The sequence below is a fragment of the Micromys minutus genome, assembly GCF_963924665.1.
Source record: "Micromys minutus genome assembly, chromosome: 29".
NCBI lineage: Eukaryota > Metazoa > Chordata > Mammalia > Rodentia > Muridae > Micromys > Micromys minutus.
The window spans coordinates 33,707,133-33,732,617 of record NC_137964.1 but is presented as its reverse complement, the minus strand read 5'-3'; the positions used below and the strand labels follow the sequence as shown (position 1 = coordinate 33,732,617).

The 25,485-nt window shown below is 54.8% G+C and overlaps 2 protein-coding genes across 7 annotated transcripts in view; one reads left to right on the top strand and one right to left on the bottom strand.

Moving 5' to 3' along the window:
* Positions 1–515: 515 nt before the first annotated feature.
* FOXN4 (forkhead box N4) lies at positions 516–18,710 on the top strand (the record flags this gene model as incomplete). Of its 2 annotated transcripts, none has more annotated exons than XM_080941319.1 (9): positions 516–601; positions 11,054–11,199; positions 12,512–12,636; positions 12,721–12,831; positions 13,039–13,166; positions 13,657–13,753; positions 14,392–14,599; positions 16,391–16,771; positions 18,448–18,710. In XM_080941319.1, 9 exons carry the CDS (start codon positions 516–518, stop codon positions 18,708–18,710), a joined length of 1,545 nt encoding a protein of 514 aa, XP_080797445.1. The 2 variants fall into 2 exon arrangements, with proteins under 2 accessions (XP_080797445.1, XP_080797444.1); XM_080941318.1 differs by having other exon boundaries at positions 12,712–12,831.
* Positions 18,711–23,612: 4,902 nt separating this feature from the next.
* The window catches only part of ACACB (acetyl-CoA carboxylase beta), a 94,269-nt gene continuing 92,396 nt past the window's right edge, over positions 23,613–25,485 (bottom strand). For all 5 annotated transcript variants that reach the window (XM_080940511.1, XM_080940515.1, XM_080940512.1 and 2 more), the window contains one exon: positions 23,613–25,028. In XM_080940511.1, coding sequence (XP_080796637.1) covers positions 24,902–25,028 — 127 coding nt within the window. In that variant the 3' untranslated portion in view covers positions 23,613–24,901. The remainder of the gene's footprint in view (positions 25,029–25,485) is intronic.

Genomic DNA, 25,485 nt, shown 5'->3' with positions numbered 1-25,485 from the left:
ACCTGCTTTATTCAAGCTTGCCTTGGAGGATTTAGGGGCGCCCCGGCGTCTTATTTAACTCCGTGTTTGTGGGTGGCCGGGTGGGTGGTGTAGTGCATGAACTGGCTTTCCAGCACTAGTGTGGGGTCTCCTTCCAGGACAGGAGCCCTGGTTCCCCGGCCCCATCAAGCCCCACTTTGATGATCTCTTCCTTTTCAAGCCGTTCATAGTTGCATAATGGTGGGGAACGGGGTCTGGAACCGAATGGAGTTCTTCAGATTTTCAGTTTTGCCTGGGCTTTCCTACGCCTGACGTTTCCATGTAGGGGCGCCCCCTCCCCCCTTTCCCCTTGAATTTGAAAGACCTTGGAATTTCGCTCACTCTCCATCCTTGGCTCCTAAACCCTGCAGGATTTTCCTGGGACTGTGAGCCTTTGTGGGTCTCCTCTGAACTGTGGGCAACTGAGGGTCTCTACCCCGTCTACATCAGTTCTGATAGGAATTTTGTTTCTTACTTTTTCCCCCCTCCCTAAGGAAATGATAGAAAGTGACATCCGGTCCCAAATGTCAGGAATGATCAGAAGCTCGGGGCAGAGCCACCACCGCTCTCCGCAGGAATACAGGTGAGGGCCGGGCTGCGCCCGTGATTCTGGTGTTGGAGTTCAGAGTGGCTCTCTGCAGTTTTGTGTCCCCTCTAAGGGAGCGTCTCTCCTGGGTTACAGACTGTGGGCAGCCTGGTGACCCCAGCAGCTGCTGCTCCCCAGCCAGTGACTCCAGCAGGGGCTCCCCCCACCCCCCAAAGCACTCTGGACGTTGGGAGGTCGTAGGTCACAACTGTGAGTTCTCAGCCCTGCTGTGTGACTTTTAGCAAGTTCTTTGCCCACTCTAGAGCTGGCTCTCTCCTCGTATGAATAAATGATGTCGTGGAATTAGATGACCTCAGGGTCTCTTCTGAGTTCTAAAGGCCAACAAGCCCCACAGTGAAGCCCAAAACAGGATCAAAATTCAGGGGAGCTCAAAGGTGCCTTATGGGTCTCCGCTCTTTATGGAAAACCTTTGGGGGGTTCAGCCAAACACCAAACCCGGAGCCCAAAGTGGAGCTCACACAGTCATGGCGAGGGAGGGAGGAGGAGAAGGAAGGTCGCAGGGTCCCCTGCCAGCCTCTCTCCCTTGAGATGGAGAGGCTTGACCTGATTCCCAGAGCCCTAAAGCCAGCACCATGTCTTGGTTGAGTAGTGGGGCCACATGGGGGCTGCCCCGGGAAGGCCAGGCTGTCACCTCAGATCAGCCCTGTTTACCCAGGGGCTGTCTGGCTCGGGAGGCCCAGTGTAACCACAGCAGTGCCTGCTGAGGCCACGGCCAGGCACTCAATTAGAAGAAGGCTGCCTCTGGATACAAAGGAGGCCAAGTATTCGAACAGCTGGGTTTATCTTATTGGTGTGGTGGTGGTGTGTGTGTGTGTGTGTGTGTGTGTGTGCGTGTGTAGCACCTGGCCCAGGGGCAGAAGCAGTTACTGTACCCATCGTTCCTGGCCTCTGCTGAGCCCATCACTCAGGTGTGGAAACTGAGGTCAGCCTTATTCAACCTAAGACCTCTGAGCTTCCTTCTTACTACAGGAAAGGCCGTGTGAGCATCTCTGGTTTGGGTCAACCTGACTTCTCTGGCTGTGTGGCACTTCTTAAACCTCCTGTTTCTTTATCTGTAAAATGGAGCGAAATGGCACTTGGGGTATGGGGTTGCTGTGGCAACCGAGCAGCCACATCTGGCTCAGCCACCTGCTGGCGGTGTGATGGACAAGAGAAACTACCCTAAAGTTAACAGGTACCCAGCAGGCCTGTTCCCAGGGCAGCCCTACTATGGCTCAGTGGGTAAAGGTGCTTGTGGCGAGAGGCTGGTGAAGCGAGTTCGATCCCTGGAACCCATGTAAAAGGCGGTAGGAGGGAAGTGACCTCTGACCTCTACACGTGTGCTGCGATATGACTGCCCCACCCCATGATAAAAAAAAATTAAAATTGTCAACAGGCACAATTAGGCTCCCACGAGGATTCACTCACGGCAGAGCGGGCAGGGCGGGCAGGGTGTCTTAACCTGCTCCATCTGTCTCTGCGCTTTCAGTTCCGCCATGTTGGAATGTGTGGGAGCCAGAACCACAGAGCCTGGGGAGTGTGGGGTGGATCCCACGAGACTGGGCTACCTGTACAGGCCAGAGCAAACCAGAAAATGCCTGCAGTACTGCCCTGCTCTAAGACCGGGGAAGGGCAGACGGAAGCACCCTTGGAGGGGGGATGGCAGGTGTACCCCCATCCCTGACCTGGTGACTCAGGACTAGCAGCCCCTCCCCCGCCCCCCCATGCTGGATCCGGAAGTGCCTGGTCCACGGCACACCTCAGACTGCCACCTCTTAGAAATGGTGACTCTCAGGATAAGTGGTGACCCTCAAACCATCCTGGGAGCTCAGCCTTCCTGTGACAATCTGGTAAGGGAATGACTCCAGGGATTAGGCAGGGTGAATGCTTTTGGGTCTTCAAACCTGAAGTTGCCATATACCCGGGGAAAGAGAGATCATCCTGCCTGTGGTCTCACCACCACCCCACCCCACCCCCGGCTGGTAAACACCTCGCTGCTGTGTGACCCCCACAGACAAGTTATTGCCCTCTCTGATCCACTCTGTGAAATGAAATCTCTGAAAACTAATCAACAGGCTGGCCGTGAGGGGTTTGTGCCTGTGGTGGGACAAGGACAGCCCAGGACAGCGTTTGCTCCTGGAAGGGAATTTTATAATCACTCTTCTTGGAGTCTTTATTTTCAACAATCCCATTTTTCTCCCAGAATAATAGCCCGGGAGAGGTTTATGGTTTCTCATTTGTGCTCCTGTGTCTCCAGGGACTTCTCTAAGGATTGAATCCTGTAGGCTGGGAGTCCAGCCACTGCCGGTGGTACAGGCCACAGCAGCTGCCTGGTGCTCCATCCCCTGGGGCTAATGTAGCCGTTAGCTAACTTTCAATGCCCACCGTCCAGGGGGGCGTTGCTGGCTGCAGCCAACCGCCCAGTCCTGGGGCAGCTGTCAGGGGTCAGTGGTGGTGGCCCAGACACTCTCTCTTCCTAGGGGCCGACTCCATACGCCAGTGTCTAACTGCTTAGCTCAGAGGCTGGGAGAGAAATCCTCTCCCAGAAGGTCAGGGAATGGTTAAGTACCTGCTGGGTACTAGGTACTAGTACCTCAGTCCCAGCAAGTGTGCACTTTGTTACCCTGACAGTGACGACTTAGGCTTCATCTCCATCTGCAGTGACGAGTCTGAGGCTAGGGACCTCGCTCGCCCGCAGACTTAGGTGTGGGGAGAGGCAGGAGGACAAACACTTCCGAGCAGCTGCCTCAACTTTTGGAACTTAGTTCAGAGAGGTCAGTCCCAGCACCTTCCCTCCAGAGTGGGAGCTTAGCAAGGAGGCATGTTGGTGTGTTCTCGGGCCCAGAGAGTCCACACATACACTCACTCACACACACACACATACACACACTCACATACACACACACACACTCACACACACACACACACACACACACATACACACACTCACATACACACGCGGTGGTTTCCTTCAGGGAACCACAGTGCCAGGCAGACCAGCCAGCTCACTGTTGACTGGAACTGAGCAGACAAACCCTGCATAGTCATGGGAACCTGTTCAAAGGCCCCTCGCTGTGTGAGCTGCAACACTGAACCTCTTAGGGAGGTGCCACCCACCAGCAAACCTACAGGGCACTGACACCTTTACACCTCCATCTTCAAGGTCGGTGTACTGAGTAGCATCCAGATACTGTATAGACAAGGAAGAGCGGTGGCCTTGCTACCCCTGCAAAATTCACACACCCATGCATGTACACACACATACACACACACCACACACACATACATACACACACATCACACACCACACACACAGACACATACATCACACACACACATACACACACCACACACACACCACACACATACACACACCACACACAGAGACATACATACACACACATCATACACACCACACACACACATACATACAGACATATCACACACACCACATACACACACATACCACATCACACACACAGATGCACATACACACACCACACACACTGACACACCACACACAGACACACACAATACACACATACACATCACACACACAGACACATACACAACACATACACAACATACACATTACAGACACACATATCACAGATACACATACACACCACATACACACACAGAGTCCTCAGTCAGCTATTGTTCTAGATGTCCAACACTCCCCTCTCCCCACAAATTGCATCATTTCATGGTGTACCCACTCTGTCGTGCATGGAATTCCTGAGCGTACTAAGGAGCATTTAACTGTCTTTTTCCCCCGTGAACCATTCTGAAAGGTATCACAAAGAACGTGTTCGCTGGGTAAGCACAGCCCTCAAAGGCTTAATCCTGGAGACAAGAACATTTGTGGAATTGTAACAGTTTCTCACCAACCACAGCCTAGGAGGGTGGGGCACCTTCTTGTCATCAAGATGGAGGTGCCTCTGAGTCCCTCCCTCCAGCGCTTGCTGACACACCCCTTCTGGGGCTTATCCAAGGGAGGAACAGAAGACACAGTGTGGCGTTAGAACGTGGAGCTCACGGTACCGTGTGCCTGTCGGGTCTCTGTGCACTCCCTTCCTAGCCTCACATCTGCCCTGCAGTGAGAATCATGATTCCGTTTTCTTTATGGGGAAACTGAGGCACAGAGAGGGGGGACTGACTTACTGAAGTCACATGGCTACAAAGAAGTAGGGGTGAGATTTGAAGTCAGACAGGCTGTGCCGTCTCTGCCCGCCTTGGGCTTCCGACTCAGCCACGCGGACAAACCGCCATGGGTTCACCCTAGCTGGGTGCCCTCTGGGCTCCACATGCAGCGACATGGAACAGTCCACCTCGGTGGGCAGATATTTGTCCCGTGAGGAACCGGAGCCTGAGCTGGCTTGTCATTTAGGTCTTTAGCCACTAGAAGGGAGTGGACGCTCCTGGAAGTCTGCAGGAGAGCCCCCAGGGGTCCAAGCTTGACTAATTACAGTATCAGTGTCAGGGGCAGGACAGAGTTCAGAGACACGGAGACGTTTTGGGAGGGCTTCTTGGAAGAAGCATGTTCGGAGCTGGCTTGGGAGTAGAGATTGAGGAAGTCGCTTGGCGGCCGGTTCTGCCTGTCTCTCCCACACGGGCAGGTTTACAAGAGATGTCCACGGGGCCTTATCCTTACGCAACGGAAGGCTAGAAACCTGCCTCCTGTACACATTGCCCAAATGACGGCCCTCATGGGGAGGACCCGCATGGGGAGGACCCTCATGGGGAGGACCCGCATGGGGAGGACCCTCATGGGGAGGACCCGCAGTGCCCCAGCCAGCTGGGGGAGTCTGGGTGGCTCTGAGCAGCAGACACTGGGAAGACCCCAGAGTGAGTCCACAGCTGAGAAGGCAGCCTGTGTGGAGGCTGAAGAGGTGTGAGCTCAGAGTGCAAAAGGAAAGCCACTCACTCAGACCCAACTCATTCCCTCCCTCACCCAGCCAGGAGAGCCAGCTCAGATTTCCCAAAGTGCCCCTTCCCTGAGACTGTGTCTCCATGGGGACTCCAGCAACTCGATCCTTTCTAGCAGTGACATGATGAGGCTGTGTCCTTCCTGGATCGTTTCAGCCAAGTGGGCAGAGTGGTCAGGAGAGAAGCTGCCAGGCAAGGGCCTCCCTCTCCTTCAGCTCAGCCCCACAGTGTGCACGCCGGCCTCCTGAGACTGTGACCTCCTCCTAGCTGCCAGGGGACTTGGGAAATGAAGACTGAAGGGCCACTGGTGATGTGGCTTCCTTCCTTGGCCACCCAGGGTCAGACCGGAAACCTGCCTGCTCAGATGTAGGAGAAGCAGCTCGCATGTCAGGGATGTTTAGAGTTGGCACGGACTCCCCTCAGGGACGGACAGTGTTCGTGCCCCGGTTCCTCCACCTTCTGATCTTCACCAGGCCTGAGAGACGGGGTGTGGTACCGGCATTCCCATTTTACAGTCGAGTAAGCTAAGGCACCGAGAGATCGACGCTCACAGACAAGTCTCAGGAATGCTGAGGGTCTGGGTGTGTGGGGTTCGAACCGGGCAGCCTGGGCGTCAGTAAGGAACAGTATGCTTGACGCTCTTTGGAACGGCAAGATGTGCTATTTGGGGAGGGCTTGCTGCAAAGCCAGGGTTGGGGTGCTCTGGGAGCCCTCCCAGCAATGATGACTCCTGCGAATGACAACTCCCTCAGGGTCTGAGAAGGATGCACTGTCAGGGGTCACCCCAGGGACCCCCAAACTGGTACTTTAATCTGCCTGCCCAGCTAGCCCTTGTATGCTTAGGCTAGCCCTCTGTGTGCCCAAGCTAGTCCCCTGTTTGCTCAGGCTATCTCCATGCTTGCTCAGGCTAGACCCCTACCTTCCCAGAATAACCCCCTGCCTATTCAGCTAGTCCCCTTGTATGCTCAGGCTAACCCCATGCCTACTCAGACTCTGAGCAAGGTGAGCCGTAGCCACAGGGAACACCTGAGCTTTCTACTCCTGCTTGGCTTTAAGAGAGTGGGGGTTGAACATCTGGAAAGTTGGGTGCATTTGTGATTATTGAGTGCCTGCTGTATACAGAGGCCTGCACTGGGCTCTGTGGCTCTTCCTGTAGAGGAGACAATGTCCCTGGCCTCAGTAGTGAAGGCTCCTGAGGCCACCTGCACCCAGTAGGAGGTTCAGCTGCTATCTTACTCTAGTCCATTCTCCTGACCCTCGGGGTCTCCAGAAACATACATAGGTGGTGCTTGCTGGGGACACCAGCAGGGCTGGAGAGAGCAGAGGCTTGTAGACAGGGTTAGGATGGACTATCGGAGAGGAAAAAGCAAGGCATACACCCCGAGTGAGCAGAAGGGGCCCCAAGAAACCACAGCTGAGGTCACTGGAGGCCGAGGCAGTGACATCCACCCAGGGTGTCCCTGAGGCGCTAGGACCCATTGCACATGGATCCTGGGTCAGTCAGACAGAGGAGGACTCCGTCCCCCAGTGCCCGGTGCGTGGGAGTCACCTGAGCCTTAGTGGGCATCAACCACAGATGCTGGACGTGCATCCGCAGGAAGCGTGTACAGCGGGGGTGGGGCAGCCGGACAGCGGCATTAGGCAGTCGGGTGAGGGGAGTGATTATGTGCTGGGTCCCTGTGCTGTAGAGGAGGGAAAGTCACTCTGCTTCTAAGGCTGTTGTCCCCATTACACAGATGTGGAAACCGAGGCTGAGGAAGGTTCAGAAGCTTGTGGCATCATCCAGCAGGAAGGATGAGGCCAGAACTTCATCACAGAGCCCGGTGGTCACAGTGACAGAGATGAGACTCGGCTGGGGAGACGCAGAACGAAGGAGGGGAGGGGCGTAAGTAGGAAGAGCTAGTCGCAGGCATGTGGGCATCAGGGACGTGGCGACGCCAAGGTTTCTCCTCACCGAGGAACAGGACAGTCAGTGAGTGGAACAGGCTTTCGAGGCCCCAGGACCAGACCAGACTTTCACTGCCTTTGCAAGTGTCTCATAGATGATAAAGTTACTGTGAACACTGCCATAGGCACTTGCTCTGTCTGTCTGTCCGTCCTTCTCATGATGGCAGGAAAGATCTCCATCCACCTCTCCTTCACCCTAGAAACCATCTCTGGGGTGGAGGCAGGTAAGGTGTCTTCAACTATATTCTCATTCATACCCATTGTATAGACTGGAAAACCAAGGCTGGGGATTAAGTGTTGTTCTGAGGGCTGGTGACAGGAAGCCAGGGTAGTTCCTGAAATCATGAGTCTTTCCTGTGTCAATGTCTTGGACCCTGAGTTTTACACGCTATGAGGCACGGGGAGGAAGTGAGGCTGCGAGTGTGCCTTCTGGACGGGAAGCTGCACAAGTTGATGAGCCCCATGCAGCTGTGGAGAGGAGTCCCTTGGTCCCTGTGTGAAAAAGGGAGGTGGGGACAGGGCTTCACGGTGCTGCACCACGGGAGCACATTGGGGCTGGCCCACTGAGACAGGCTTTCTTCTGGAAAGGCTGAGGCAGGAGGATCACAGACCCCTGAGCTGACAGCAAACCCCGAGAGACCAGGCCCAGTTGGCACTGAAAGGTGACTGACTGCACGCTGTCCCACTTGATGCTCTCAGAGGCTCAGGGGACAGGAGCTCAGGGCCTAAGGTCACGTACTCAGTGTCCCAAGGACCTGTCAAGGGACAACCGGCTCGGGGTCGTCTCCAAGAGTGGATCCAGCACCCAAGTGCGACCCTTCCCACTGTCACTCTCCTAGCTCTGTTCCTACAAACTGAGAGCTCTGGACTCAGGCCGCGGTTGTCGCCCGAGTCTGCATCAAGAACAATCGATCACAAATGTGGCAGAGACTGGGCTGGAGCCCCTGTCACCCCTTCCCCTCGCAAAGGGTCATTTACTGTACGAGCCTCAGTTTCCCCATCTGTAAAGTAAGGTGTCTGCTCTCTGTAGCCCTCCTGCTGCTCCCAGACAAGGAATTTCGGGGATCAGAGGGCAACTCTAGCCAGGCCGGGTCCGATGGTTTTGCCCAAGTCTCTAGTGGTCGCTGACCTGTTTCAACCAGCAAAGGCTGTGCTGGCTGCACACAGGGCCTGGGTCTTGGGTGAGCCTCACAGGGGCAGAGCGGTGGGCTACAGAGGAGCAGTGGGGAACACTTGGTGCAGAGGATCATGGGAGGATGGTGGAGCTGGAGCACGGCTGAGCACAGACAGAGGAAGACACTCCCCCCATCCAGGGGAGCCAGGAGCCCTAATGATCTGCCGCCTAAGACTGGGACCCCAGCATGGCTGTCACCTTGTGATGAGGAGGGAGCCGGGTGGGTGGGAAACAACAAAGGCACAGGCTGGTTGGGGATGCTCAGCGGGTGGCAGCTGCAGGAGGCACAGGAGGGACTGAGGGGTGCTGGGAAAGTGGAGTCACCATCAGGACAGGACAGCACCAACCTCACCCCGCCACCTGCCAAACATGTTTAAGAATTATCTCTGGCAGCCCTTACTCTATGGGAAGCAGTTTAGGACAGCTCAGGGACTCAGTTTCTCCATATGTAAAATGGGGACAGCTCACCTCTCAGGGACCGACTTTAATTAAGGGCATCTTGGTGAGTGGAAGTCACTGCTGGCTCTGGATCTGGCTATCCTTAATCGAGACGCTAATATTGGTGTTAATGGCTGTTGCTAAGGAAATGGTCACAGCGAATGTGCTGGAAACCAGGTGCTGTCCCATGTTTCACAGGCCTGACACTCATGTTGTCCCATAACTGGGACAGTTATGATTTACAGAGGAAAAGCCAAGCGAGGTTCAGAAAGGTTAAGGGGGTGACTTAACAGAAACCAGGATTAAAGTCACCAGCTTGAGCCCCTGTGCCTCTGCGTGGACCGTGGAACCTCACAGAATTCCCACTTTGTGGGACCGAGCAGCAAGGGCAATGGGGAAGGAGCAGGGATCTCTCCAGCATCCCCGGGGGGCTGGCTGACTGCAGGGTGAAGGCAGGAGAGTGGGGTCGACCCCCCCTTACACCACAGTCTCTGGGGACCTAGGGGACAGATGGCATAGCCCAGGCCAGAGCCAGGACTGTCACTCAGATGGATGAGTTGTGAGTAGGCCAAAGGGGTGGCCGCTGGAAACACAGAAACAATGGCATTGAGACTCGGAACAATGGGGGCCACGTGCCGCAGGGGCAACAGTCGTTTGTGGCACAATGGGCCACCAGGGGATAGCGGCCTAGCCAACTGTTGCCAGTGACAAGGACCAGCCAGTTTTCAGTCATTTCCAGGCCCTGTTTTCCTATGAGGCAACCAATGGCTCAGGCGGCTCATAGTCACCTGATACCGGCTTCCTGAGCCAAGGGCCCAGACCTGTAGCTGAGCAGCAGTAGTCATGGCGACGCTAGCTGTGGCTCTAAGGACAGAGATGGGAAGAGAGAGGATGTGAAGTTGGAGATGCCAGGTGAAGGAACGGCAGGCCACACGGGAACCCCCCACAGACGCAGGAGGGACCTAGAGGCTGTGGTTCTAGGGCACGAGTCCCCCTCACTCCTCTCTGGGACGCTGTCGCACGCTGGTTTGAGCTCAGGAGTGTGGGATGTAGGCTGTGGCCAAGTGGCAGCAGAACAGACAGCCCCTGGTAGGGATGAGGTGGTGCTGGGGTGGGGTCTGGGCATCCCAGGCAGCAGACACAAGGTACTACCACAAAGCTGTTGACCACACAGCACACGGGACTTCAGGGACACCAGAGTCATCGCAGTTGGGTCTTGCCTGGCACAGTCTCTTTCTGCAAATAGTCATACATGCATGCACTTGGTGTATGTGTGTATGTGTGTGTATGATGTGTTTGTGTGTGTATGTATGTGTTTGTGTGTGTATGTGTGTGTATGTGTGTATGTGTGTGTTTGTGTGTGTATGTGTTTGTGTGTGTATGTGTGTATGTGTGTGTATGTGTGTGTATGTGTGTATGTGTGTATGTGTGTATATGTGTGTATGTGTGTATATGTGTGTGTATGTGTGTGTGTATGTGTGTGTATGTGTGTATGTATGTGTGTGTATGTGTGTATGTGTGTGTGTGTGTGTGTGTATGTATGTGTGTGTGTGTGTGTGTGTGTGTGTTAGCCTGCTGGTCACTGGTATGCCTGATGGGGCTTCTGGGGCTGCCTGGGTCATGAAGAGCCCTGGCTGCAGCCTGTGCCATCTGCTCTTGGACCCCCACTTCCTGTGCCACATGACCCTGACCAAGTGACACATTGTGCTGAGCCCCTTTACCATATGTGAAAGGGGACACAGTATGCATATGCCTTATCCAAAAGAAATGTTTTGAATTTCAAGTTGGAGGTGTGGGGAGTGGTCGGATACACATAGCAAGCTGTGTTTGCGGAGGGACCGACCAGAGACTAGGGGTGTCTCGTGGGTCACACGCCACAGCGTGAAGGGATTTACATATTGTAGCGTTTACAGTGACCCCTCAAATGATCCACGGTTTGAGGCTTTGGTTTTTTGGAACAGGCTCCTGCCTCCCACGGGTGATGACGACCTCCCTGGGGACCTTCAGTCGCTGTCATGGCTCACGGCCGTGGACGTGCCGCGGCTGCAGCAGATGGCAAGTGGGCGCATAGACCTGGGCAGCCCCAGTGTGCAACAGCAACACCCAGGTAGGTTCAACAAGAGGTGACCCTGGCCCTACCACCAGCCTGCTGAGTGGCCCCAGGGAGGTCCTTCTGTCCCCCTGGCCTCTCTGTCCTACCTGTAAAGTGTGAGGAGCCCCTCCACACCTTAGCGATATGCCAAACCCCGGGGAAGTTAGGGGTCCTGTGGAAGGAGACGCCTGGGATTCTGCAAACACCTCACACTGTAGCAAACTCACGGTGTGCCAAATGCCAGCTGAGGCCTGTCCTTACATGGCTGAGAGCGAGGGTTTAGATTTTTGAAGTTGGCTCTGGGGCAGGTCCTTCCTGAGCAATGTCCACAGTGACTGACTTGTGTCTTCTGTGAAGGACCAGGAGATATGTATTAGCTTTTAAGACAGAGTCTCTCTAAATATCACAGGCTGGCGTTGAATTCCAGATCCTCCTGCCTCGGCCTCCCGAGCGCTAGAATCACAGGCGCGCTCTGCCAGTGCCTTTGCTGGGAAAAGATTTTTTTTTAGACTTTTTAATTCATAAAGTCTAGATCCAAACTATTCAATACTGATGTTTACAGCGAAAAACCAGCCACAGGCTGAATGTAAACAAATAGATGTGGCTGTGTGCTAATAAAACTTTATTGACAAGTCAGACTATGGGCCAGGTTTGGTTTGTTGATAAGTTTTCTAACCCTGGAAGACAGCTATGCAGCACTGGGGTGTGCTTGCTCCTCTGATCAGTTTCCTTATCTGCAGGGAAAGTGAAGAGAGCTATTCTTACAAGGTATTGCCAGTGATCTGTATGGGAGACATCTTAAGGCAGTTGGAGTTTGATAGGTGGTAAAATAAGGCAGGGCCTAGCAGCATATTGCAGGTCACTATTACTCGATTAGAGATGGTGCGATGAGAATCTGTGATGGATTAGTGATGTCTGTCACTGGCCTGGCACAGGAAGCAGATGTACATCTGCTATTCTTGGGCTAATCTTTGGCAGATTAGCAGAGCTTCGGAAGGAAGAGGAGGACAAAGCACTTGTATGTTAATCTAGAAGCCCCAAGGAGCCATGAAACTTTTGAGGAGATGAATGTTCAATTGGTGTTTTAGCTCATAAAGCACTAGAACCAAACTAATCTATCATTACCGTCATCATCTGCTCGCACTAACAGATTTTATTACATACCCAATCCTGTGCTAAGCCCTCGGTAGGCAGTACACCCTTTAAGCATCACAACTTTGTAAAAAGGGGTAGACAGTGGCCCCATTCTCCTGTGATGTTTGGTGAGCCTCCCGAACTGTGGTCACCTTTTCCAGCAGAGCAGCTTCTTTGTGCCTTCCTCCCACAGGTGCTTTGGCTGGGGCAGCAGACCTGCATGTGGGTGCGGCCCCACGTCCCCTGCTCCGCAGCCAGACGGCCATGGTCCCCAGAGGCATGCTGGGCTTGAGCCCCATAGGCAGCTACAGAGCCAGCGTAAGTGCCCTACATGGCAGGGACAGAGGAGGGTGTCTGTCTGTCCCTGACCTTCTTCTGTCTCACACTCTCCAGGCTGAGCAGATGAACCAGTTCCCCGCAGGAGGGCGGCCATCATCCGGCCTCCAGGAAGTGCCACAGCTGTACGCTCCTGCCACCCAAACCCAGTTCCCTCTGCCTCCGGGGCCACCGCAGGTACCTGGGGTTGGAGACAGCGATTCTGTCCTGGAATCACTCGGTGTACTGCTCAGGCTCCCAGGGGAAAAGACGCCCTCCGTGCCCGCCCACCCACGCCTTCAAGTCTTGCTGGGGACACAAAAGCCATCTCCCTGCAGTTAGAAACTGGGCTGGGGTTTGTGACTTACACCTGCCTGTCTCACAACTCTTTTTTTTTCTGTGAAGTGCCCTCCTGCCGGCCTCTATGGCTCTCCCTTCGCAGCTCCGCCCTCCTACCCACAGACCCACATGACAGTGCATTCCTCTCAGGAGCCACACCCCAAACACTACCCCAAGCCCATCTACTCTTACAGGTGAGATCTGACTGCCCAGACAGAGGCAACAGGGCTGCCTTTGGGGCATCTTAGACCGGAAAGGGTGACCTGGCCCCTAAAGGGAACCCCCAGCTGGGACCCACTCTTGGGAGGGACTGGCAACCCTGTATCAGATACTGGTTCTCCATGTCACGGATTAGATGGCTTGGTCTCTCTTTCAGAGCCTGTTTTTACAGGTTAAGAAGTCAGTCATAGAAATGGCAGTGTGCATCTCGGGCTTTGGGGAGGGAGCATCTTGAAGTCTAAGCGTCCGTGGGAGTGGGGTCAAAGGGCAAGTGGGGTCTCTCCACTCGCTACTGCTGTGGCTGAGCTGAGAACGGGGTGGGGAAGGGGTAGGCAGCCGGAGGAAAGGTGTTAACAAGGAGCTAGTGCCCCGGATGTGGAGGGACTGGTACCAAGCGGGGCAGAACTCCTGGCAAGAGGGGACCCCAGGCTGTCACCTGAGGCCTGTTTCCATCCCTGGCCCCAGCTGTCTGATCGCCATGGCCTTGAAGAACAGCAAGACAGGCAGCCTGCCGGTGAGCGAGATCTATAGCTTCATGAAGGAGCATTTCCCCTACTTCAAGGTGAGAACCCTAACCCAGGGCGGGGTGCTGGAGACACCCTCCCTCTCCCTGGCTCCCTCTGCACTGAGAGGAGCTGCGTTCTCAGCCTCGCAGTTTTGTCACATCGATCGGAGGTCGGGTGCCGATACACACGTCCGGATACGATGTGTGAACAGGACGGAGCAATAGAACTGGGCTCGAATGGAGGAAGCAGAACTCTGTCTGTATCCCGGGGTGTGAAGGGGGCGGGGCCGGCCTAGTTACTCAGCACAGAGCCAGACAGCAAGAGCCTTGGCTCTTGTCAGCCGCCGGAGTCCACTGACCATTAGTCGGCCTGTAAACTTCAAACCCCAAAGACCAGTGAGCAGCCAGGCATCCTGGATCACAGGATCTCGGGCCTGGAGAGTATCCCAAATCCTGGGACGCATGGGTTGGGTGAGTTGGGTCCCAGGATCTGGTTCAGCAGTGGAGCATGGACATTTGAAATTGATTTGCACCAAGCTTACCATAGCCTTTGACCTCAGAGATGAGAAAGGACATTTCTGAAGCCTGGGACTGTGGCCCAACTACAGATGTACAGATACCAGGGCAGGGGTTCCTGTGTGCCGCAGTCCACACCCTTCCCTCTCGCCTTACCGGGTACCCGTGTCTCCCCGCAGACAGCGCCTGACGGATGGAAGAACTCCGTGAGGCACAACCTGTCCCTGAACAAGTGCTTCGAGAAGGTGGAGACCAAGTCCAGCGGCTCCTCGCGCAAGGGCTGCCTGTGGGCCCTGAACCTGTCGCGCATCGACAAGATGGAGGAGGAGATGCACAAGTGGAAGAGGAAGGACCTCGCTGCCATACGCCGCAGCATGGCCAACCCTGGTGAGCCCCGACCCACCACCAACACACCCGCCACCTCCACAGTCTCCCATGGTTCCCGCCCACCTAGCATGGTGTCCGTGTGGGTGTTGACGCTAAGTGGCTGGAGAGATGGCTGGGTGGTTAGGAGCATTTCCCTGAGAAGATGGGGGTCTGCTTCTTGGTATCCAGGGTGACCGGGCTGCAACTGTCTGTACTTCTAGATGCAGGGCATCTGCATTGTAGATGGGGTGGGGGTGGAGGGAAGGAGAGGGAGAGAGGAAAAGAGGGAAAGGGAGGGAGAGGGAGAAGGAGAGAGAGAGAGAGAGAGTGAGAGAGAGAGAGAGAGAGAGAGAGAGAGAGAGAGAGAGGGAGAATATCTTAGATGAAAGGCAGGCATGTTTGCATGTGTCTTCGATCCCTGCCCCGGGGAGGCAGAGACGGTGGCCCCTGGGGCTCTCTGGCTGAACAGGTGACTCCAGGTTCAACCGCAGGGGGCTGGTGAGGGGCAGCAGTGCTCCACTCAGTGAAGGGGGGAAGGGATTTAGCAGGAAGTGGAGGAAGGCTGTGTGTGGCACCCACCCCAGGACTCTCAGGCTTAGTGTGAGACGCCGGGCGGGTCATCTGGTCTACAGTCTCATCTTTAAAGCGGCCCAGCTAGCTCTTGGGCCCCTCATGGCTCAGTAAGGAACAGCCAAACCCGAGTGACCCCCAGAGCTGGGTGGGAAAGCGCACACTGCAGTGTGAGAACCTGAGCCCCAGAATCTGGGTAAAGGGGGCGAGGCAGTGTGCACCGGGCTCCTGGGGCTCCTGGGGCAAGGTGGGCAGTGAAGATTCGTGAGCTGACAACAGACCCCGCCTCACGGTGGAAGGTAAGGGCTGCCACCTGAGACCACGTTCTGACCTGGATGTGTGCTCTGTGGTACATGTACACACACACATGCCACACATATACATGAACACACACATGCACACACATATGCATGCACACACACTCACACATGCACACACATATGTATGCACACACACACATGCACACACACTCATACATGCACACACACTCATACATGCACACACACATATGCATGCACACACACTCACACATGCACACTCACACATGCACACACACATATGCATGCACACACACTCACACATGCACACACATGCATGCACACACACTCACACATGCACACACACATATGCATGCACACACACTCACATGCACACTCACACATGCACACTCACACATGCACACACACATATGCATGCACACACACTCACATGCACACTCACACATGCACACTCACACATGCACACACACATATGCATGCACAAACATATGTATGCACACACACTCACACATGTACACTCACATACATATGCATGCACCTTTTAAAAGAGTGATTTCTGTTCTCCATTTGCTCATCTCACAGAAGGAAGTCCATTCAACCCAGGGCAATGATTTTCAGTGTTGGGTTTTGTTTTTGTTTTTTTTTTTACACGGAGTGGCTAGGTCTCCTTAATCATTAATGATCTAGCTGTCTCCTGGGGCCTGTGTCCCTGCCTCATCTCCCTCTGGAGGGTCTGTGTGTAAGGTCCTGCCCGAGGAAAGGGGCTGACAGGGCTCCGTTGCCGCTCCCTTCAGTTCCATGAAGGCCTTTAATGGCTTTGATGGCACCACATCTGCATAGCAACCCAGTGCAGGACCGAATCACAGCATCCCATAGAAGAGCAGAATGAGATTGCTACATTCATGTGGGTGGTGGCCCCGGTGACAGGAGGGACTTCCGAGTCACATTTCCTACTTGTCTGCAGAGGAGTTGGACAAGCTCATCTCAGACCGACCCGAGGGCTGCCAAAAACGAGAGCCTGAAGCCCCCATGCTGACTCACGCCACGACAGTGGCTATGGCCCACAGCTGCCTGGCCATCTCCCAACTCCCACCTAAGCCGCCCATGACCCTGCCCCAGCAGTCAGCCCCCCTGCACCACCAGGTCCAGCCACAGACACACCTGGCCCCCGACTCCCCGGCACCAGCCCAGACCCCACCTCTTCACGCCCTACCCAGCCTCAGCCCAGGACCCCTCCCCCAGCCAGCCATGGGTAGGGTTCCTGGCGACTTCCTCAACATCAGCACCGACATGAACACAGAGGTGGACGCCCTGGACCCCAGCATCATGGACTTCGCTCTACAGGGTGAGATGTAGGAAATGTGGGTTGGGCAGGGTTGAGGGGAGAGACCGGAGTCACCCTTAGCATTGTCACTATGACAACCACCCCGCCTGCTAACATTTAATGAGTACCTGCTGTATACCAGCCAAGCAGCACTTCCTAGGCACCACAACCTTGCCATCTCCTCGTTCTGCCAATAAAGACGCATTGTGGTAAATAAAAATTTATCCCGAGCTAGTGCCGGCACCATTAGGGCCACATGGCACTGTGGGGTATCTTTATTTCAGCGGCTCCTGCTGTCCCCAAGCTCTCTCAGACCCAGGCGGTTGAGAGCTGCCCTCTCCCAGGTGTCTCCCTGCCAGCCGGGAACTTAGCTCACATTCCCCACAGCCGGGTAAAATCATGACTCAACAATCAATACTTTGTCAATCAGATTTATATGTTAAATCCTCAATCCACAATCCATCCACACACTAAGCTTATAACCAGTTGACAAGGATATAAACCGCCCACCTAGATAAGACAAGTTGGCCTATAGAAACTCTTGAAAACATTCATATCTGCCTATCGCCAGTTAAGATCACCTGGATCTAATTCCTCTTTTGCCGGCTCCATCTTTCTCCTTCTCTCCTGTCTTACCAAAATTTTGTCACCGCCCCACTCTCTACTGTCCAATCAGTGTTGCCTTGACCTAATTAGTGCCAGCTCTCACCTGCATACGGACATCCACCTACAAGGACGTTGAAGCAAAGAGAAGTCACCAGCCTGGGCCCCCGGCTGCTCACGGGCAGACCCAGGATTTAAGCCTAGCCCCCCGAACTTTTCTTGAGTCATTGCTTCAAAGTCACGCATGCTAAGTCGGGCAGGGTTACTCTACAGCACGGTGGCCCCCTCAGTAAGCCCAGGGAGACAATGCGCTGACAGGCGCATCCAAGAAGCAAGCAGGGTACGGTTTACTTCAGCAAAGGCTCCCAAACCATCCGAGCCCTAGAATGCATGTGCCGGCTGTGTTCCAGCCTTTGTGTCCTGTTCCTCTCTAGGGAACAGAACCGGATGGCAGGTGGGTTGTCTGCCACAGCTGTGGAGCAGTATGGCCTATCTCCCTCGTCCCCTCTCCCTGAATGAGGGGGAAGAGAGAGAGAGAGACAGAGGGAGACAGAAAGAGACAGAAAGAGAAGGGGAGGGAGAGACAGAGAAAGAGAGAGACAGAGAGAGGGAGTGAGAGAGAGAGAGAGAGGAGTCACACTAAAAGGGGAAACAGCATCTCCTCCCCGGCTTTGATTCCAATTTGCTGCCCAGTGAGAACCAGATGCTTTTCGTTAACTATACCTCAGATGTGGGTTGGGCAGGGTTGAGGAGAGAGACCGGAGTTCAGCTTCAGTCTTAGCACCTTCCCTATGACAACCACCCCACCCGTTAACATTTAATGAGCACCTGCTGAATACCAACCAAGCGCTTTCTAGGCACCATCTTGTTTGGATCATCTTCACCTTACCCTGTGGCTCAGAGATTAAAGAGGTTTTTCCCAGGGGCACACAGCAGCAGGAGGAAGACCAGGGCTGGGCCTCAGCGTCTGCTCTGTGAGAACACAAGGCCACCAGCACCTCACATGATCTTTGCCTCTGTTCCCAAGACGGGGATTTGAAATCAGGGCCTGGTTGGCCTTAAGGCAGCTCACCCAATGCTTTTGTCTTTGCAAGGTAACCTGTGGGAGGAGATGAAGGAGGATAGCTTCAGCCTGGACACCCTGGGGGCCTTCGGAGACTCCCCACTTGGCTGTGACCTGGGAGTAGGAGCCCCAAGCCTGACCCCCATCTCTGGCGGCGGTGACCAGTCCTTCCAGGATGTGCAGGTGGCAGGTCTCTGTGCTGCCTACTCCGCCACAGGCAGTGTGGCCCCGTCCATGGCCAACTCTGCACAGTACCTGGGTCTGCCGGGGAGCAAGCCCATTGCTCTGCTCTGAGCTGCCAGCGCGGAAGGAAGATACAGGCTGCAGTGTCTCTAGCTGATGGCTGACGGAAAAGTGACAGCTTGTGGTTCCTCCTGCTCCGCAACATGCTACCACAGGACACTCCTAACAGCATGGGGGAATGGCAAGCCCCCCGCCTCCCCATCTTCTGCAAGGCCTGAGACAGAGGCACGGCCATGGCAAGACCTGGCTCACTTCAGCCTGGCTCTGGCAGAACCCTTGGATGATCAGCAGCCTATCTCGGGACACAGTGGTGTGTCACGGAGACACAGGAGGGAAAGCTGTGAGCACACACATTCTCCTAGGAGAGGAACCTCTAACTATGCCTCAGAGCATGACCTAAGGCTGGAGAAAGGCCTTGGAAGGGACACGGTTGACCTCTGCCCATTACTCCAGAGCCGTGCTACTGAGACTTTGTGTAAATTTATTTATATTTATTGTGACTCCAGCCCAGATCCCTAGAGTGAGACTCATGGCCGACTCCCCACGGCTCAGCAAGTCCAACTCCCTAGTGACCCCGAGTCGTAGCTCTAGCCTGCTCAGGCAGCCCCCACACCCACCCCCGCGGTTCAGAGAATGAACAAGCACTTTTGCTACTGGGAAGCACCCCATCATTTTCCTATGAGGACAGATCTTTTTCTCGGGGCTTAATCATGACTCACATCTACTCCTGGGGATACACGGGAGGGGAGGTACCATAGCATTGAGTCCGAGGAGGATTTCTCTAAGGCCTGCGGGGCTGAGAGGGGAGGAAAGGGTAGAGACCTGTCTGTCCCAGGCCCTGAGCGCTCATCACCCTCTGAAGCACCTCAGCATGGAGTGCCATTGGCGCCGGCTGCCTCTTCTTTGCTGTCTGTTCTTACTCTCTTTCCCATGACTGATTTTTCCAAGTGAGGGTTCTACAGGCAGGTAGGCCATTGGGGAGAAGAGTGGGGGCCCCCCCCTCCACCTGTTCTTTTCCGCCTGGATATCCGACCCCATGTCTGAGAGTTCATACCTGAGTAGTTCAGACGAACCACCAGGCAGGCCAGCTGTCTGTAAGGGCACTCTGAAGCCTTGTCTCCAAGGGTCATCTTTCGAGCCCCCTCCCCACTAAGTGGGAGCATCTCTGTCTCTAGATGGTACAGCCCAGCCCAGCCGGCCAGCCTTGCTCAGCTGCTGCGTGCCGGGCCCTCCAAAAGTCAGGCTGTTTAAGTGTGAGGATCTCGTATCTGGGCAGTGCCAAGACTCTGTAGGTATAGTACTGAGTAACCGTCTACTGTCAATAAAGGCTCAACAGCAGTTGTGTGGCTAAGTGTGGACGGCACGGGGTGTGGGGTCGGGGGACAACAGTCACAACCCAAAAACCCGGCCCTCTGACACAAAGCTCCTGCTGAATCAGTGAAATTCACAAGACTGACATTCACTGTCCTTCAGAATGAACACTCAACATCTTGGGACTGAGGTGTAGACAATTGTCAACTCCTCCCACCGCAGCATCTCAGTGTATGTGGGGGCTGGGTCCACACGTGCCAGCCTCAGGCTCTGGCGGGGCTGCTCCAGCAGAAGGACTCCTGCCTTCTCACCATCCGCAATATGCCAGACCAGGGACGATCACCACCGTGAGCTCAGGCAGCCCCCGGAGAGGCCGTGGCTTAGTACTCAGTACCTCCATTTTGATGGTGAAGAAATGGCACCTTGGACAACTTCAAATAACCAGGCCCCCTACTCCATGACTCATCCATCAACTGTACCATGTGACAGAGGCTCAGCCAACAGAAGCATCATGTCCCCAGGCCTGAGACTGGTTACCTACCGATCCAGCTGCCCTGCTGACACCGTGACCTTAGCCTAGTGAGACCCTGGGACTTGTGGCCTCCTTTAAGGGGATAAATGTACCACTTTGACCATCATGTTATCGATCCACAGAAAACCAACCGTACTGATGTTTTAAGGGTAAACTGAGGTGGGGGAGGAGCACCTAGGAGCAAGCCGAGGAGCATCCTCGAGGGGCACCAGCTCCCGTTTATCCACTGGCTTAAAGAGACACAAACCTCTTCCAGAGCGACTCCTGGGTCTTGAGACACCTACCCCTTCTCCCACCAGAAGTTGCTGGGATGGGGTAGGGGTGGGTAGGGAAGGGCTAGGGACCTGCTAACAGCTGAAGGTGGGGCAGTGACACAGGGTGACTCCCAGTGGTGTGATGCTGGGCCTCAAGTCTCCAAGCCGCGTAGTTCAAGGACAATAAGTGACATTCGAAAACTAAGTGGCCTCCTGTCCGTCATGTTCTCAGACCCCCTTGTCCGCCAAGATGTGCCCAACCCGCGGACACCTGTCCCTCAGCTCGCCAGAGTTATACTGAGCAGCACAAGGACACGGGAGCCATGTCAGCTTAGCTTTGGGGACTGTTTCCCCTGTCCTTGGGGGTGTTCTGATCCCACAGGCATCGTCAGTGGCCTCTGCCTCGACTCTCCCCACCTCCAGCACCTGGCAGGTTTCTCTGTGTAAACCTGGACGCCTGCTTAGTTCTTTCTCTGATGCTGTGACAATGAATAGCCAAAAGTGACACAGGGAGAAAGGCTTTGTTTGACTTACAGGTCACACTCCTGTCACTGAGGGAAGTCAGGGCAGGAACCTGGAGGTAGGAGCTGATGCAGAGGCCATGGAGGATGCTGCTTACTGGCTTGCTCCCATAGCTTGCTCAGCCTGCTTTCTTATAGAACCCAGGGCCATGGGTCCTGGACCACCTGACCATCCAGTGGGCTGGGCTCTCCCACATCAATTATTAATAAAAAAAAAAAAAAACCCACAGACTTGTTTACAAGCCCTTTGGATAGAGGTATTTTAATTGAGGCTACCTCATCTCAGATGACCCTAGCCTGTGTCAAATTGAAGAAAAACAACTACACCTGGCCAAGCTCACTGAGGGCTAGCAGTTCCTGGACCCTTAATATTCTGGGTGATATATAACTCTCAGGGCTGGAGAGATGGCTCAGCAGCTAAGAGGACCAGGGTTCAATTCCCAGCACCCAGGTGGCAGCTCACAACTTACTTTTTTTAATATTTATTTATTTATTTATTTTATGTAGACACACCAGAAGAGGGCATCAGATCACATTGTAGATGGTTGTGAGCCACCATGTGGTTGCTGGGAATTGAACTCAGGACCTCTGGAAGAGCAGTTGGTGCTCTAACCGCTGAGCCATCTCTCCAGCCCCAACTCATAACTTTCTATAACTCCAGTTCCGTAGGATCTGGCACCCTCACATAGACAGAAAGACAGACATATAGGCAAAAATCACCAACACACATAAAAGTAAATATTTTTTAAATGACTGTCTAGATCCCGAATGGGGCAGTAGACAGGGCCTATTTGTTTTGTTTGGCACAAAGGGGTTTGCTATGTAGCCCAGGCTATCCCGTAACTCATGATCCTCCTGCCTCGGGTTCTCCGGTGCTGAGATGACAGGTACATAGCATTATACTTGGGTGATCTGAGGTTTTCCGAGCACGGAAATGGATCAGAGGGTGGGAGCGGGGAATCCAAGGAAAGAGCACGAGGAGCCACGGCTGCTCTGCGGCCACAGCAAGGCAGATCCAGGTGCAGCAAAGCCCAGAGCTTAGCCCGACTCACCTCAGGGTAACGGTGTGAACCAGGAAAGAAGAATGACACTACAGTCTCTACCAAGGGAGGGTAAGCCCGCCCGCCCACCTGCCTCTGGGAAGGTCTGACATGGGAACGTTCCACAGGAGCCGTGGGAGAGGAGTGTGGGACGTCGGGCAGGCCGGGAGGCAGAGCGTTGAGCATTGAGGGCCCAGGTGCCAGCTGTTGGCTGATGTCAACTTTGAGCATCTCTCACTGATTCATGGTTTGTCTCTTTGCCCGCTGCAGGCACTGGGACAGGAGACTGAGGAAGTGTGCACAGTTGGGGCCTGGCTGGGAGGAGGCTGCGGGACTTAGAAGGTTCTGGCTCCTGCTTCCGGAGACGAGAGCAGCTTTGCTCACGTCCTCCTGTTCTGCCTGCTATGATGGGCTGAAACCACGAACCGGTATCTCACCGCCAGGCACGGAAAACCCGCCAGCCTTCTAGACACAGGACGCAAGCACCATCCCTGTCCCCATCATAGACAGCCTGGGGTCAGCTCACCCCCCTTCCTAGGTATCTGGGACACAGTGCCACTGTGAAAAAACTAAGTGCTTAGGCTGAGCTGAGGTTCCTCTCCACACTAGGAAGGGCATTTTTAAAATGAACAACGCGAACAGGCTTCCTCCCCACAGGCCCCTGGCTTCAGGCCTGGCTTGATTCAGGCCTGGCTTGATTCAGGAATCCAAGAATTACCAATAGGCCTACACCCCTTCCTGCTTCTCCATGGTACCTCCCTCAGTGGGACAGGTTCTCTCTACCCTGCAGCACCGGAGAACTCTGATTGGCTGGAAAGATGCTGGATCAGAATAAAAGTAGTCACTGATATTTGAGAGTCAAGACTGAGCAGCCTTTATGAGCGGCTAAGCTGTGGGAGGGGACGAGGGGACATGGGGACGAGGGGACGAGGGGACGAGGGGACAAGGTTCCTGTGCAGGGCGTGACTGCAGGAACAGCCAGTTCCCCAGTGTAGATCAGCAGCCCAGGCATACTACACCTCAGTCACAGGAGGGGGCTGGGCTTGGCAGGCATATAGATCGGACACCTTCCGTCCCATTCTGTGTGACTGGGGGCAAGTGTCTTAACCTCTCTGAGATCATGCCACCCTCATGACGAAAAGGGATGGGAAGTGGAGTGAGAGGTGCTTGGACCTCCCTCCAGTGTTTGAAAGAGGGAGATTCTGCGGGGAGCTAAGAATGATCTATCCCCTCCACCAAATGCCAGGGTCTTCTGGTCCACAGGATAAATCAAGGCCAGAGAGCTTCCTTCAAAAAATAGTTTATTTTGCAGATCTCCCGGCAACCTCTTCAGCGCACCCAAGTGGTCAGGGCAGCAGCTCCTGCCAGTCTGGGCTCTCTTCCACATCAAGAGGACCTCACCCAGAAGAGCCCTTCATCCCCCAGAATGGCAGCAACAGATCACGTTTCTCCACGCACCCCAGGCCCCCTCAGACGCTGGGGCTGTCACTGGCTGAAGCTGGACATTTCCGTTTTAACCCAGCACATCTCAAGTAGCCTGGCTTGCAGCCGGTTCCCCAGGTGGTGGCTGGGACCTCCACCTGGAGTGATGCTTGGTGTCTTCACACTGCCCAGGAGGAGGGCAGGTGGCTTCCCCAGCCCCTCATGGCACTGAATGGAGCCCGCAGGTACCGAGAAGGTCTCCGGGAGCAGATTCGTGTGTTCGAGGCACAGTCCTGGGTCACTGGCCCAGAGCTCTTGGCTTCTGCTGTGGTTTCAAGGCACGTGGTGAGAAAGTGGGGGTCCTGGGAGGGGCGGGGGCAGCCTCTCTGAGCTCAGGCAGCACAGCACTTGGTACCATATGGGTGGCCAATCTGCAGGAGGCATGGAGTGAGGTCCAGTCCTTGCTTTACTTGGGATGAAAGGGCATACAGAGCCCCGGGATCCGAGGCGGTAATTCTCCCCCAGCCATGCCAGAAGCCAAGCATCCTGTCCATTTGTCCTTTATCTCTCTAATGGGACACCCCTGTCCATAAGACGGTTGTCCTGATCCACCTCACCGGGGCCACTTGAAGAACAAAATTGTCATTTATTCTCTTAAATGAAAAAAAAAACAAAAAAGAAAATCATTTTGCTCCTGCTTGGGTGCCCGGGACTCCAATAAGCCTCATCACAAAAGGACGCTGTCTTGGGCCTTGTCTGTTGTGTCCTTTGGCCCATTTGCTCTGCTGAAGGACACAAGGGCCTGAGTGCAAACCAACGTGGTGGCCCCAGTGTCCTGTGGTCAGACAGTGAGCGCTGAGAGATGATCCCCATCCTAGGCAAAGCCACGGGGAACGTGGGGTGCCTGGTTCAGTTCGCCCCAGAGAGGCAGCAGAATTACCCATTGGGACAAACTCTGAAGTCCCCAGGTGAGGGGAGGCTGTGTCTGCCTAGCAGGAACACAGAAACCTTTCTCTGGGAAGACGCTGGTCAGGAACCACAGTTACGTTTGGAGTGCTCAGGGTAGTTTCCTGAATTTTCCCAAAATAAGTCCCAGCGTCCTTCAAAGGCCTGCCGCATGGCCATTCCCACTGTCCGGGGTCCTGGGGCTAGCCAGGGTTGCTCAGGGGGAAGCCGGGCTCTCTGTGGTGGACAGCAGCTGAGCCACCTGTATCCGCTCAGCCGGCGTGAGGTGCTGGCTCAGGAACGCCACGCAGTCCATGGTCACTTCTGGGTGCTCCTGAACCAGACTACAGGGAAGGAGAGAGTCAAGTGCGTCACTCTTGCCACCCAGCCAAGGGTCCCCAGGTGTCCTTGTACAGGGCACCATGTGGCTCTAGAGTGGGCCAGAGCCCAGGGTTCTGCCTTCCTCTTGCTGTGCTCACACAGGGAATGGGGTGGGAAGCGGGATAGAGAGGGAAGGAACAGACAGTCCTGGGGGGGGGGGGGGTGGCAGGATTCTGACTTGGGGACAGAATGCCTCAGGGTGGCACAGCCCTTTCTAGTCAGTTTTTGTGTGGTATGATCTGAGGTGTGACACACCCCTGAACCCCGGTTTTACACCCGAGGCAGGGTCTCGGGTGTCCTGTGATCACCTCCTTGGACAGACTGGAAGGGAGGGAACCAGTATCCTCAGCCCCTAGGTCTATGGTAGGGTCCCAGTCAGCCAGGTGTTAGCCACGACACAAGTCCCCACCTGGGCCCAGC